This window comes from Aythya fuligula, chromosome 4, assembly GCF_009819795.1.
Source record: "Aythya fuligula isolate bAytFul2 chromosome 4, bAytFul2.pri, whole genome shotgun sequence".
In the NCBI taxonomy this organism is placed as follows: domain Eukaryota; kingdom Metazoa; phylum Chordata; class Aves; order Anseriformes; family Anatidae; genus Aythya; species Aythya fuligula.
Window position 1 is genome coordinate 46882584 of NC_045562.1, and position 15090 is coordinate 46897673.

General features: G+C 47.5%; 1 protein-coding gene across 1 annotated transcript; it reads right to left on the bottom strand.

The window, feature by feature from the left end:
* Positions 1-309: 309 nt before the first annotated feature.
* Positions 310-11960, bottom strand: EREG (epiregulin). The gene is made up of 7 exons (XM_032187136.1): positions 11924-11960; positions 10361-10419; positions 8871-8933; positions 2841-2924; positions 2248-2371; positions 1526-1672; positions 310-517 (listed from the first exon to the last, which is right to left on the bottom strand). The coding sequence occupies exons 3-7, from the start codon at positions 8923-8925 to the stop codon at positions 457-459; spliced, it is 471 nt and encodes a 156-aa protein (XP_032043027.1). The 5' UTR covers positions 8926-8933; positions 10361-10419; positions 11924-11960; the 3' UTR covers positions 310-456.
* Between the last annotated feature and the right edge of the window lie 3130 nt (positions 11961-15090).

Sequence of the window (15090 nt, forward strand, 5' to 3'; positions counted from 1 at the left end):
TGGTATTAGAAGCAGTGGTTTGTCCATCCAAAATTAACTGCTGGAGCTTCAAACATCCTGCTCAACCAAGCCAAGTCAAGCCAAGCTTCACTTCAATGAAAACACAGACACATTTTGACTTTGTCTAGAACTTTTATTTCAAGGAGTAAAATTGTTTTGAACATATTCACAAGAATAAATATAAAATTACTCTTCAGAGTAAGACCACTTTTTACAAAAATATATCTCTATCGCACAGAACCACTTACGTGGGGTTCGCATTAAGAAATATTTCATAAAAAAATAAAACACTGAAAATAAAATGCTTGACCTATACTGATTGGATCACCAAACAATTGAAATTTGTAAAAGGATATAAATATTGTAAATATTGTTAATAAAAATAACATTTAAATAGATGGGAAGACTCTGAGTCTGTCCGAATGAACAGAACACTGGACAAAGCGATTGTTTCTTCTACAGGGCACCGACCTCCTTGTATTCACTGGTGTTCGTATGTCTCTTCTTGTGTCGGTACCTGAAAGTAGAGAAGAGAAACATCAGTTCTGGAAAGCCAGTAATTCCAAATGACTTTCTGGGGAGTGAGGGTGTGGGGGGGAGGGAAGGAAGAAGAAAAAAAACTCTACATGACCTCCTTGTGCTTGTTTCAACTCTAGCAGCTAGGCTTTGTCTGTGCTTATTTCTGGGTCTGAGATAACTTGCAGGCAGAGTCTCATTTTTCAGCTTGTCCCTGATGATTTCACATCTGCATTAAAGTCTTGCTGCTGGCAGTAGGCTCATCTTTGTGAAATCCTGCTGGATCCTTGCCTGCAATAGGGCTGAGTACCCTAACCAGCTAGGCCATCTTCTGTTTGATATGACGTGCCATGGAGTCTTCAGGTGGGGAAGAGTTGTTACGGCAGTTACCATCTAGCTATCAGACCTGTGAAGCTGAGATCTCCCTCGGGGGGTTGTTCCACCTTCTTGGCTCTCTGACAGTAGCTTACCATTAGTTATGAGCATGAAGAACAATTCTTGATGCTTTTGTGTCTGTTAGTGGAGAAGACTGCTGTCCTGCGTGGTAAAGCTGATAAGGCAATGCTTGCGATATGGCACAGTCACCGCAACAACATGGCAGATGGACACGTTGGCTACTATTAATCCAACTGCTCTCCAGTTCCTGCTGACTGGGGAAATGGCATTACCAACAAGAGCAGCTAGAGTTTTCTGCCCCTTGTCTGTTCGCTCCTTTACCTCAACGTACCCTCTCCAAGACAGACATGAACTAACCTACACAGTTCTCCAATAGGGTCAAAGAGCATCTGCAGGTACTTTTGCCTAAGCATGACTCTGCCTTCAGTTTGGGGTATGCTGTGCAGTCATCACACTACTATTTTGGTTCATGCCAGCAGGTCTGCTTATCAGACTATCTCAATGTAATCAAGTGAGCCTAAGTATCTCAAGTCCAGCTGGAGGCCCTCGGTGGACATCTTATTATGCACACAACAGATTTGCCTTTCTGAGCCATGAAGATGACATCTCTTACCTTCTGCAGATGTAGTAGCTTGCAATGGAGATGGCGATGAGGGAAAGCAGGATTAGGATGACTGTCAGTGCTACATACTCCGTGCTGAGGGGTTGCCTGACAAGTTCCGAATGCACACAACGGACACCAGAGAAGCCGACATCACACCTGAGGATGAGAGGCAGAATTAGAGAAATTGCCATGGGGTTACATTTTAGCATTCCACAAAGCATACTATACCACTGGCCTGTTTCCTCAGGGACAAGCAATTTCAACTTAGATAACCAAAGCCCACGTGGTTTTAGGAATGGATGCACATCATTCAAGTAAGTGAGAAACACCCTTAAAAATGCCTAGAGGGTCTTTCTTTTTTAGACTTAATCAAAGGAGAGACCTTGCTGCTTTGCCTGAGGTCTGGATCTCACACTATTTTAACTAGAGATGAACAACAGGAGGCAGAGCAGAATGAGTGTACCATGTTTAAGGTGGGTTGGTGACTAATTTCAGGTGTCTAACTAAGACTGTCACTCTGGTTTCACTGCTGCCAACATACATACTTAATGCTTGCTTAAATCCAGCTGAGGTTTGTTATAGATATACTGCTCCTTTTGCAGTTCTTGTAAGCATTAATGCCTTGCAGGGTTGGTGATCCAGCTAAGTGTCAGCAAGATCAAAGACCACGTGCAGCTCATCTCAAAGCCCACCTCAGGGAGGCTGCAGGACACGCTGCACTCTGTCCATACCTGCAGTAGTGCTCATCCAAGTCCACTATGTACACGCACTGTCCGTGGAAGCAGTAATCTTTCATTTCAGGCTTGCATCTGGTTATCCCAACTTGAGCCACACGAGGACTGTTCTCTGTTTGGACTGTGGAGAGATTTGGTTAGCATCTCATCAGCCTTATTTTCCCTTTCATTTTCCCAAACAATGTGCAAGCTTTACAAATAAAACTAACAGCCTAGCTACCAACCAAGCTGTAATGCAGCAGGCACTGAAGCAGGTGAGCCTTTTGAATAAGGAGAGGATTTTCCCATGTTAGAGTTACATCGACTCTCTCCTTACAAGTTCCACTTTACCTATTTCTGCTTTTATAGAGGTATTCTTATCTAAGACACAGATCTTAGTCTGAAAAGGCAATTTTAAGGAAATACAGGTTGTAAGATGGCTCCCGCTCAACAAGAGTGAACACTTTGTGGGATGCTGGAAATGTGATTCAACAGTAAGTTATTTGCAGAGTCAAAGTGATTTCCAAGGGTGGCTCGGTGAGGTCACCAGCCTGAAGAAGATGGGAACCAAAGACTTGTCGCTTGCAAAGAGAGCTGTGCAGTACACTTACTTAGTGCAGTTGTGCAGTTTTCCATTTCACCAGGTTCACATAATGGGATCACTGTTGTGCCCGCGACTGCTTGCAATAGGTAACCTACGAGAGAATAAAGAGTCAACGTTAGATTCTTGTTCAGTATGGGTAAGCTTAGGTGTGACAATTGTGCATTCATCACAGGAGAAGTTCTTCTGGTGATCGAAATAGAGAACACCTTGAGTCACAGCAGTCCCTGGGGAGAGGATTTCCCAGGACTCAACAAGTCAGCCTGGCTGTTGACTCAGCACCCTGCTGCTGGCTTCAGAGACCACATACCACTTGAGGTAGGCTTAACACATACGCTACCATTTTGCAGGAGCGAGCTTCCTCAGCCCTCTACTTGCCTTTCAACCAGGTTGAAAGGGTGGCCAGCTCCTGCACTAACACTCACTCTTGTGCTCACTTGCACAAAGATAACATGAGATACCAAACCCTCTTTGGTCACTGGCTCTGAGACATAGACCAGCACACGGATCCTGGGCCAGTGTCACTCATCTCAGAACACCCCAGCAGAAAATGGGTCCACTTCCATCCTTCCTTCACCATCCATACAAAAGCAAGAACTGCCCCTTCCAAGCAGGTTTGATGTGGGTACCAGCCACACTGTGAGACTGCACCAGGCAGGCTGAGGAGCCTGGCTGCCAGAGCAGCGGCTGCATTCCCTTGGGGAGCAGGGACCCTTGTTCCCTTCTCAAACAGGTGCATCTTATAAAGCATTCTGACACTTTTCAGGGTATCTGCTGCACAAGGCCAGCTTTCAGGTATTCTGCAAGTCAAATGAACATTTCCAACGAGGATTTGAAGGCCAGCAAATGCACTTGTAGCTTCACGGCCAGCCCACAAGGAACAGTCAATGTTTGTGCCCCAGCTGGCCATAAAATCCACTTGGCGAACACTCCTGCTGTGGTCATAAACTAACCTGCTCATGAACTATTTAGTCATCAGCCCCATTCCACAGAAGTCTGTAATTTGTGTCTTTGGGCTGTTTGCCTCTATTAACTTGTCAGGTCATGCATGGCTAATGGAGGGAGTGTGCCTTCATAATTTCTTGATCACTCTAATTCAACTCCAGTTATTAGAAAGTTTCATTACATCTCAGTGTTAAATCTAGCAGCAATTTAAGAATTTCCTGCAATTCATCCATTTCTGGGTGATTAGTAAGGTTTCCTTTCAGATTTAGTTCAGTTAGATAGAAGAAAAGCAGGAACATCTACCTTACAGAGACAGGGTTCTTTTGTTTTGCTTTAAACATAATACTTCTCCCTTCATTCCTCTCCATAACATTTCTTGCCAAGCTAATGAGCCAGGTTTCCACCATGCTTTAGAGGAAAGGACAAAGATCAAGTCCACCACAGCAAGAGCCACGGAAACAGAGCAGTGATACAGGACTCGTATCAGAGACTGTGCCAGAGACAGCTGCTCCTGCTAGCGTGACTCAGCAGGACATGCCTTTCACTCCAATGGGGCAGGACCAGAAAGTTTACTTTCACGGTGGGATTTTTTTATTATTATTATTGTTGTTTTTTTTTTTTTTTTTTTTCATACAGCACCTTATGTTCAGTATAGATTTAATCAGAATCAGCGGTTTAATGCTTCTGTAAGAACAACAGAAAATTCAAGTGCTCGAAAGAAAAGTGCATCAGCTGACAGACCACAGCAGCTCAGTTACAGCTAGAACAGCAGGCTATGAGGTTTGACCAGGGACCTGGAGTCCCAAAGGATGCTGAGAAAAGATTTACCACGTCTTCTTCCCAGGAACTAAAGGGACATTTCAGGAGTGCTCCATGGACTAAGCTGCTCCCTCGGCAAGGCGCACCTGTGGCACAGGACAGCCCCATCCCAAAAGCAATGCCGTGCTTTTGGAAGAAGGGATGCTGAAGTCCTGAGACTGGCAAAAGTGCCCTGAGCCTCCCTCCTGTTACCCATCTCCTGCTGCTTTTGCCTCTGTGTGACGTGCTGCGGCAGGATTTGGTCTGGGGGGCCACCTGACTATGATGAACATCAAGCAAGCCAAAAAAATGCTGGGTGTACCTGTGACGTCCACTTCTATCACAGTTAGTTAAGTAGATGGATTCATTAACTGAAGATCTCCTTTAGCCTACACAACTTGTCTTTCAGCTTGCGTTCTTCCTTGATCTCTGAGCAATTTAGGCAGCTGCTTTTTAGTCTAAAATTCTCAGCTTGACAAACACCAGCCCCTGGCTTCTGCATTTGACAAACTCCAACTTGGGCACGCTTAAGAGGCAGCTCAGCTCTTCTCTTTGCTCCAGAAGGAGGCACTGCTTTTCAGCTGGACCTGTCCCTAGAGAGGAAATGCCTGACACCTGTAAGGGACAGATTAAAACACACCTGCTCATACAAAGCCCAATAAAAGCTTGCTAGCCTCCTCCACCTGACTGCAGGCACACAGAGCAGAGAGGCTGGAGCACAGGCGTGGATATTTGCTGACACCCAGCAGTATTTTTGGCATGTGGGCAAAGTTCTTCCTGCTCTGCACTGTTACGTTTTGCCCTTTCCCCCATGCACATATTTTCCCTCTGACATCACTGGGAGGGGGATCCTGCAGGAGGATAAGGGATCCACATGGTGCAGGGACAGAGGAAAACCTTTCCCTGAATACTTATCAAGTGATGTATATCAAATACAGGACCTGGGAGAGGTAGTTTTATTTTTATTCCTTCGCTGTTCACTGAGCAAATACTCTACAGGGTACAAGATAAGAGTAATGAGATTGTTGGTATTCATTTATGCTTCACAGGAATGCGAGTGCCATGCGGCCAGCACACAAGCACAGTGCCCTGGCTGACACCGCGGGTCTCGCTGTACGAGTAGCTCTGACAGCAGCAGCTGCTCCTCAAACAGGAATATTGCTGCTGCTTTCATCCTTCAAGGAAGAACCAGGATGGAGAATAAGGAACAGAGGCTGGCCGCCTCAGCTTCCTGCAGCCTTCGTTAGAGATGACATGCAAGGGCTAATTATCAGTTCAGCTACTCAAAGCCAGCTACAGTTTCCAGTTGCTGAGTGCTAAGGATGAAGGATGTACATACAGGATAAACCTAACTGAGAACCTTTACAAGATTTATCCCCACTTTAAAGGCAGGTTGTTAGGTATCTGAGAGGTGTTGGGCCCCACCATCATTTGAGTTACTTTGCCTGTCCCTGAGATCACAAGTCACACACCAATTCACCTGGACAAGACTTCCTGATGCTATTTCACAGCAGCATGGTCCCTGTGGCACAGAGACAGTGCCTACACTTTTAACTCGGGTTGCACTTCCAAATTGACGCCAAGCGCAGCAATGCACCTGGTGGATCTCAGCCCATTTTAACTCTAGGGACAGACTGAGCTGGACCCCCATCACCTGATTTCACACACCCAGAGCATGTCAGAGTGTCTAGGGCTTTCTTTGCATAGAATAAGCAGAAAACGTTGGAGGAAACATTGAAGCTAGCCAATCTGTCCCACTGGCTTTGTGAGCATCACCACTACCACCACTTAACTCTAGTGTTTAACCTTCCCTGTCTCTGCAGCTAACCTCCCTGCGCAGCCACAGATGTTTGCAGGCCACCCCAGACCAAGTGAGCCCCTCTGCAAATAATGGCCAGGTGGGTGGTTGTGTTCCAGATGAGGACCACAAAAATGCAGGGTTAGCCATGGATGCTCTGCTAACAGCTTGCTCTTATTCAAGATTTGGTTGTGCAACCTTGCTCACATCAACCACAGCATTTCCAGAGTTCAGGCTATCCGCGCATGCTGGGCATGCTTCCTCAGAAAGGGGAAGCAGTCATTTGAGATCCTTTTAACCACCTCAGAGTGATGCATCTCATCGTTGTGCTCAGGATACAACGCCTGGCTTCTGACTGATGCTTCAGGTGGGATGTATCCGGTGCTAGTTGTCTGGCCGTGCCCAGCAAAACAGGTGCCAGACACTCCTCTTCCTGAGATGAGACATACAGGCCGTACAGGTTGCTCTTCTCACCCATGTGAAAGGAGATGATGCTAACAGCTCTTCCCACTCCCCACCCCTCTTGGTCTGCCTTACTTTGGCCACTTCTTCATACGGAGGCACCAAAATTTATGGCGCTGAGAGCGATGCAAAGAAACTACCCCTAGGGCAACAGGCTGCAGAACCCGTGCATGGTTTGGGAAGCATCGCCTGCATTTCCCCATCTTGAATTTTGTACCCCTGAGTGCAGAGTTGCAGACTCCAAGCTGGGGACACCCAGGGCCAGGCCAGAGCAGCTCTACAGCAGCCCTGGCAACACCAGCCTGCATGGAAGGACTGTTGCTCCTAAACTGCTGCAGGCCCACACGATCACCTTCAGCACTGTGCCAGCACTTAGACAGAGATAATGCAGATAATTACTTACTGTGTGCACCCAGTCATCTTAGTGCTGCTTCCACCCCCGTGGAGACCTGCACAACACTGATCTTATTCACATGTTGCCCCTGCTCCTGCACCACTCTGCTTTCTGCCATGAGCACGGGGCAGAGCTCCCTATGCTGCAGAAGTAGAAATTTGTTATTTCTCCCCACCAGACACATCTGCCACTGATGTTTGCACATCTCCAGACTTACCAACCTTTGTGTTGAGCCTACCTGCCCATGGCCAGACAAACACAACACAGTAAACCATAAGACTGGCAGCTCCTGAAGCCCATGAGTGTGAAGATATGAGGCTTGACTGGGTGTTACAGCGACTGCAAGGAGACCTTGGGCAAGTTCTTGCCCGGGGCTCCCACAGTAACTCACGGAAAAGGCAGGGCCAGGGCTCAGCTCCATCACTGCCACCTCCTCTCTGGCTGGCACAGTGCCACAGCTCCCCAGGGACAAGTGCCAGCTCTCTCCTGTCACTGCCTTTCTGCTGTGATAGCCCAGATACAAAGCTGACAATGAGTGCCACTAGAGTTAGGCTTCAGCCTTTGAGTGGTGAACCTCTCGAGTCTGGCAAAACATCAGCTATGGATGGACCTCCCAGCTTTACTGACTTGGGACGGAAGGGCAGTAAAGTGCTCATAACAGTTGCTATGAGGCCATCTAGCTGTGACTAATCTGTCCCTTACTATTAGATTTTGTACCTGTCCCGGAAATAAATAAATCTGTACACAAATCCATGAAGACACACCAGTTCCTTCCAGTGCTAGTTTTGTGCGAAGCATGGCTGAGTCACAGGCTGAAAGATGTTTAACCTGCTGTCACTGAAAGTAAGATGTTATGCTGCAGCAGCTCATCTGTAAGCCCTTGTGGAAATACCCGGCTAAGATGACAGAAACTTGTGCTGCAGTGGGGTTAGCAGATAGGGAACATCTGTCCCAAAAAAGAGGTCTTGGAGACTGAGCTTCTCCATCACCTGAGACCCCGAGCCCAGCACTGGCAGTGTGAGAACATGCCCTGTCATTAAAGCAGTGTGTGAGGGCTCCAGGTTGCCATCCTGCCTCCAACACCTGCTGCCCACATACTTTGAGCCATCTCAAAAGGCCAGCTACACGCAGTCCCTGCCAGCACCCAGGCTCTGGGGCTCTCGATGCTCTCAGGACACGGACGTTCAGTTCAGGCTGTCAGCTAGCTTATGTGATGCGAGAGGAACACGTGCCCAGTAGAGAGGTGAAGTATCAAGGCACGGGAGGCCACGACCTGTTCTGTGAGCAGACAGAAGCCTCTGCTGCTGCGGGGACTCACCCGGAGCACAGCCTGGGTGAAGGCAGCCAGGCAGGACAAGGTGACAGAACAGCTCCTTCTGCCTCGGCCAGGGCTGCGCTGCAGGCTGAGCAGGGGAGAAGCACGGACACAGAGCGAGCAAAGCAGTGCCCTGCTACAGCTCAGCGCCCTGACAGCGAGAGCTGCACGCTCCTCTCCTCAGCCCGCAGACGCCCAGCTCTGCCTGCCGCTTTGCCTCGGGGAACAAACGCGCCGTGTTCACCTCAAGACAAGTTTCGCCCCGCGTGTGGCCAGAGGTCCTCCAGCAGCCAGCGACTGCCCCAGCCCTGTCCCCGCCGGCACTCACCGAGGAAGAGCAGCAGACTGCGGGCCCGCAGGCGGCCGGTGTCCATCACCCTCATGTCGCCGGCTGGAAGAGGAGGAGATGAAGAAGAGGAGATGATGAAGAGAAGAGAGGAAGGCAGTGGTGGCAGGGAGTGCTGTGGCGGCGGCCGCGCCGCCAGGGCTCTTTATGGGGCTGCGGGAGAGGCGGGGCGGAGCGGTGATGAAACTCTGGCCAAGCTACGGGCAGGTGCTCGCCCGGCCTCGCTTCCTGCCCCGCCGCACCCGCACCCGGGGCCCTCCCCGCCTGTCCCCCCCCCGTGCCCAGTGGCGATGGCCCGAGGGCAGGCAGGGGGCATCCCCAGCCATGCTGTGGGGCAGGCAGGGCAAGGCTGGCAGGGCAAATTCCTCCGGTTCTCGGCTGCCGTCCGGATACACGTGCTTGGGTTACCCTTCTTTTAGCAAACATTGCTGCATACGGCTCTCGTGGCCATAAAACCACCTTAGAGCAAACAGGCCGAGGAGCTGGCGCCCACGGCTCACCCTGCAGCGGTGGCACCGCTGGTGCTCAATTTATCGGTGCCAGGAGCGGTGGTGTGAGACTGGGTGGGAGCGGGGTGGATGCTGAGCAGAGCTGCCTGGGGGGCCCTGCCTGCGTGGGGGGCTGCGACACGGCCCCTGTCACTGCTTGCATGCAAAGCAAGAAAGCAGAGCAGGGCAGGCAGCCGGAAGGCTACCCCCTCCTTCCTCATCTCCCATCAGTTCCCAAGTGACCCTCAGCTCACGTAAGCCTCAGGGCTAGGGGCAGAAAGGGTCTATTAAGTTCCAGCACAGGCCGCAGGAATGCCAGCACCTCACCCCGCACCTCGACAGGCTGTGACAGGCTCCAGGTCAGCAGGTGCTTACACTGCAGTGCCCCCCCAGCCCAGCTGGGTACCAACGTGTCCTTTGGTTCTTTGGCAGGACCCTTGACTGTCAGCACTTGGTTGTTGTTGTTTTTTAATCCTTTCATGCATCCTGTTGAAGCCCATGCACTCTATGACTAGGTTAAGCAAGACCTCATTCTGCACTTACATCCCATCATCAGACAGTCGACGGGCACATCCACCCCCACATCCCTCTGTACACACCTACCTGAAATATCAAATGCTTCTTCTCTGAAGAAGCTGCTCAGCAACAGCAGATATTTCTTTTCCTTCTAAAGCAAAAACCTTCTTCCTCTGCCTTACCTTTTTTGAGCACCAAAAAAGTCAAGGTGATACCCAATTTATTGCAGGACTGATAAGCATATCTCGTAGCGTAAGGAATTTGAGTATTCATAGCAAGGTACAGTTTTAATAGCTGATAACTCAAGTATTCAGTTTGCCTACTTTACAAGTGGTTGTTGATACAAGAGAGTTAACTATAGAAGATAGATACTGCAGAATATGGCACAATCTATCTCCACGTTCAGATTCCAGTTCTGAGCAATAAACGCATTAATTCAGGCAGTTTGGGAATAGACCTGGTACTTACAAATCACATTCCTGCTTGCTTAGGTAACGTTTTTTCAGATCTATGGAACTGTGGAGATGCTGAAATGAAAAAGATCAATGTGTTACTATTGAACTACGTCAGCACAGGCAAATTATGCAAATGGTGGGAGAGTTGGCAGGATCCATGAAACTAAAAGCAGCGTGCCAGCAGCGCATACACTCTGGTACTCCACGAGAAAGCAGGACATGATTTAATCTGACACTTTTTCTGAGTCCATTTTTCTCCCTCTAGCATTACGGTCATGGGTTATCCCCATACAATCACTTTACTACCTTAAGGTTAGCAGATGGTAGCTTTTCTGATGCCACATGACTGTTTTTGTTGCTTCTTTAATTCGGGCTGATCCCCCTTATTAAGGATTTTATTGTCTGCTCTTTCAGTGAGTAAAGGAAGGAATTGCAACCATTAGGAAAGCGTTTCTGTATGCGGGCATTTTTCAGGATGCCTTAAAAGCAACATCACTGTAGAACTTCCACTTTATAATTAATTTCACCCTTAAATTCCTACCTGATTTATCCTCTGAAAAGAGAGCATTTAATTATAGTCCTGTACCGGTATTCAGATACCAAGTAACGCTGACACCATTGGAGCAATTCATTGGAATTTCCTCTTTCAGATTTGAATACATGGAAAACAAGTATCATATATACATCTGTTTCATCTTTCTGTAATTTTCTTGGTCTCGTGGTATGTGATTCCACATCAGACATCTCCGCTTGCAGATTTCACCATCCTCTCCTCCATGTGGAGGCTGTCTCTTTGGATACGGCTGATGCACACTTTAAGAGCCAATTTTCCAAGCAGCTATTCACATTGAGTAGCACCTTCCTGCACTGATAGATTCACTGTAAGGCAGATTCATTACATCCCACAGGTCTGAGTACAGAGGGACATGCCTGCACAATGCTGGAAGGTAGCACTGATTGGGCAACAGACCATCATGGGTGTATGTCAGCTGGTGGCCTCAATTACAGCTGGGGTGAACTGGCACACCCAAGCCAAGCCAGTGATGGATTTATGCCACTTGCCATCGGACCAGCAAGAAGCCCCCCAAGTAATTCCATTTGTCAGGGTTTTCTTCTTCACAAAGTGTAAAGAACTCGTGCAGAAAATGTACTAGCTTTTATTACCTTACAACATTTTAACAACCAACTTTAAAGAAAATTTCTATTTACAAAGCACAGGGGCTCAAGTCAAGTCAATTTTGTGTTTCATCCTCTCACTGGAGCAATTATTCATCTATTCTGAGACAAAGCAGCTGATTCACAGCAGTGATTATTTCAAGAGCATGATTTGAGGTTTTTGTTGATTAGTCTATGTCACATTCATGATACAGAGAATTTTCTATAAACAAAATATCCTTTAAACTTAGAGGGGAACAACAGAGGTTTCATGTACGTTTCTCTGTGCTTCCAAATAGAATACTTGTCCTCATGGTGATCTGCTGTGGAAGATGCATTCATGGTAATGAACTGTCACTTCATTTACATGTATGTGTTCTTACATAACTGTATCCATCAGTGACAGGCAACTACTACTCACTTTAGCTGTTTTCTGTGGAACTTGCATCCAGTTTTACACATTGCCATTCTGGGTGTGGATCTGCATTGGTTTTTGTCCATTTGGAACACCACCTATTTCCAAAATCAACATCACCTTGTTAGAAAGCAGTTTTGAAAATACAAGAAAATCATTCCTAATCTTGCACTGAGGCACCGGACACCCTTACACAAGGGAAAAAAAAAATAACCCAAACCAACATTTTCATAAATTCCTGGGAAAATCAACAAGCTTTTTTCTTTTAAACATCACAAATACATGCTTCAGTGCATGTGTACCTCAATTTTCATTGACAGTAAACTTTCATTACTGAGCATTAAAGATGCTCAAGAAATGCTCTCAAAATATCAGTAGGCTAACTGAAGCGTAGCTCACAAGACAGCATTTTTATTTCAACTACGGAAGATGGGTATTAAACACAAACACCTCAAATAGTAAAAAGTATGGGGCTTACATGTGACTAAAAAGGGAATATACTTAACTGGGATTCATGGACAAGTTAGTGTGAAGGAAACGGAGTAAGGAAAAAATCTGGAGCTGAACTTACTCCATAGCAGATCTGAAGCTGACCTCTCTATGTATGCGATGAATCATTTAGGCCCAGTGTTCTTAAACAACCAAGCTCTCCTATAAACTATCCGAGTTCAAAATGCTATCCTAAGGCTGAAAGCGGCTGATGCCACTTCTTGTAAATGCACCATGAGGTCAAAGCTACTGGACAACAAAGATATTTCACTGTTTAAAAAAAAATAAAAATCAATCCCTCCACCCCCCCCAACTTTCTCATTTCTTAGGCAACTTCTTGGATTAGCATTAACCAGAAATTAAAAAGGAAAACAAAAACAAAAAGAGAGCATTAAACCCCATCCATCTCAATGCATTTCAGATGATGGAAAGGAAAAGGCAAACAGATCTGTCAGCTCGTTCTGGATTGCTCCCTACAGGGCAGTTTTTCACTCTGCTGGCTTGTATGAAATTTTCATTACTCTCTCCTGGGCAACTCCTGAATGGCCCAACACATCTTGCTAGCAGGAAGAGCTTCTTAATGCTCAGCTGATGTTTTCCCTTTCCTAATTACAGCTCCCTGCAAGGTGATTTCTTAGCCTCCAAGGTGGTGATAGATTTTTTCATTGATACAATTTCCATGGCTCCTGTCTTTATTTGTTACTAAACAAACCCATGCAAACATTTGGTGTGTAAAGGGTGTTATTAAACTAAGACTCACCTGTATATTTAGTCCTTTTTTTCCCCTCCTTGCTCCAAATCATTTGTTGTACCAAGACAGCTCAGCTCAGAGTAGATTCCCCAGAAGTAAGATGCACAGAGCTGATTCACGTGAGCAGGAATGAAGCTCCGAGCCATTCAGGTGCTCTGACTTTTTCCTCCTTTTCTTTTGTCTCAAAACTCAAACTTTAGTGCACGCATACAGTAAGGGCTCTAAGACGCATGCTGCCAGCCTTCTGAATTGCCTCTCATGACCTGACTGCATTTTACTGTTGACAAGCAAGCAAATCAATATGTGAAAGCGTGTTGCTGGCCGCTGACCATGCAACGCTTCCGCTCGATAGCTCAGAGCGCGACATCCCTCTTGGGACAGTGAAATGCCAGCGAGAACCACTGCTGTGGGGATTGGCATGACTCAGCCAGCACTCACTGGTTCCAGTTGGGCTTTCACCACAGCCGTCAGCCCCGGCTTTGTGTTCTCCGCCGCTACCTTCCTCTCTCCTGCTCTGTCCTTCTGGATAGCTGGCACTAAAACAGGGAGAAGAGAAGGAGAACAAAAAAGACATTCTGTAGAGGAGTGCCACCATCAGAGGGAAGCAAACAGCCTGCCTTGGCCTCCACATTTTGGCTGTGACTCAGTGGTGACTGCCACTTGCATGCTGGACATGCGCACAGGGAGCTGGGGCACCCTCGCCACGAGGGGTGTGGCATTAGGGATGATGGAGTAAACAGCAATTCACCTGAAACCAGATTAGCCAGCACACGTTCCCGAAACAGAACCTAGGAAAGAGACAAGTCCGCGGTGTATTTGTTTGGCCTGGTAACGAGAGCTAGGCATGGGAGCAGATGCACTTAGTGGAATTCCCCCATCCACTAGCATTATGGGACACTCCTATTACTGTTCTTATAATTACTGCTAATCATTACTATTACTGTAGTGACCAAAAAAAAAAAAAAAAAAAGCAGTCAGGATCAAGCCTTCATTGTCCTGGCTGTTGTCATGCAGGGGCGATGAGACAACCTGCCCCAGGGGATCTATAAACGTGGATGCCCAATTTATCACTGCAGTCATATTCAAACTAGGACACCGTGGTCCACAATGAAGCTCCCGTAGGACCTGAGCAAAACGAAAGCCTGGCATTCCCTCCAGCTGAGCTATGACGGCCTTGTTTGCATTAGCTTGGAGCCAGGATGTCGATATCAGGGTGCTCTCTGTTGAAATGCAGCTAGAAAGGCAAGAAGCTGATCAGGAATACCTCGGGGTCTCAATACTCAACAAGAAGTTTCCATTCCGTGTTTTTTCTCTGTGGGCCCAACCTGCAATAAAACTCCATATTCTTTGATCTCCAGTGAATTTGGTATCACCAACTCTTGAAATCCAGCTGTGAGTCACATGGCATGCGGAAACCTCTGGGGTTTGGTTTGGGAATGACCAAGAGTAACTGAAATCATCTTCTAGTCACCTTCTCCTCCCAGCCATGGTTTGAACACTACCTCAGGTATCCAACCTCCCCGAGACAGACTGAAGAAGAGCATTAACCAGCTTCGTCATACACTGGGTACCAACAGGGAGCTCTAGGGAAAGACTGCAGGCTTCTATAAGGATCCTTTCTCTCTGCAACGAGCTGTGAGTTTGCCCCAAGGTGAAGGAAGCAGCCTAAGCTGATCCCCACACCAAGACCCCTAAGGAACTTGTCCCCACCTGTCCAACAAGGGTAAGGATAGTGCTGGTCACCTGCTGTGTGCATGGAGATGGGATGAGGAGAGAAACCTGCTGAAGTTGTGTGTCTTGGGGTCTCAACCCCAAGTCCGGGGGACAAGGTGCCAGCAGCTGACGGTGATACTTCCACGGGTAACTCCTCTGCACGGCACCTCTGCACCCACCTCCTCATCCAGCATTGCTCCCTGCAGCGGGGTGCTATTGA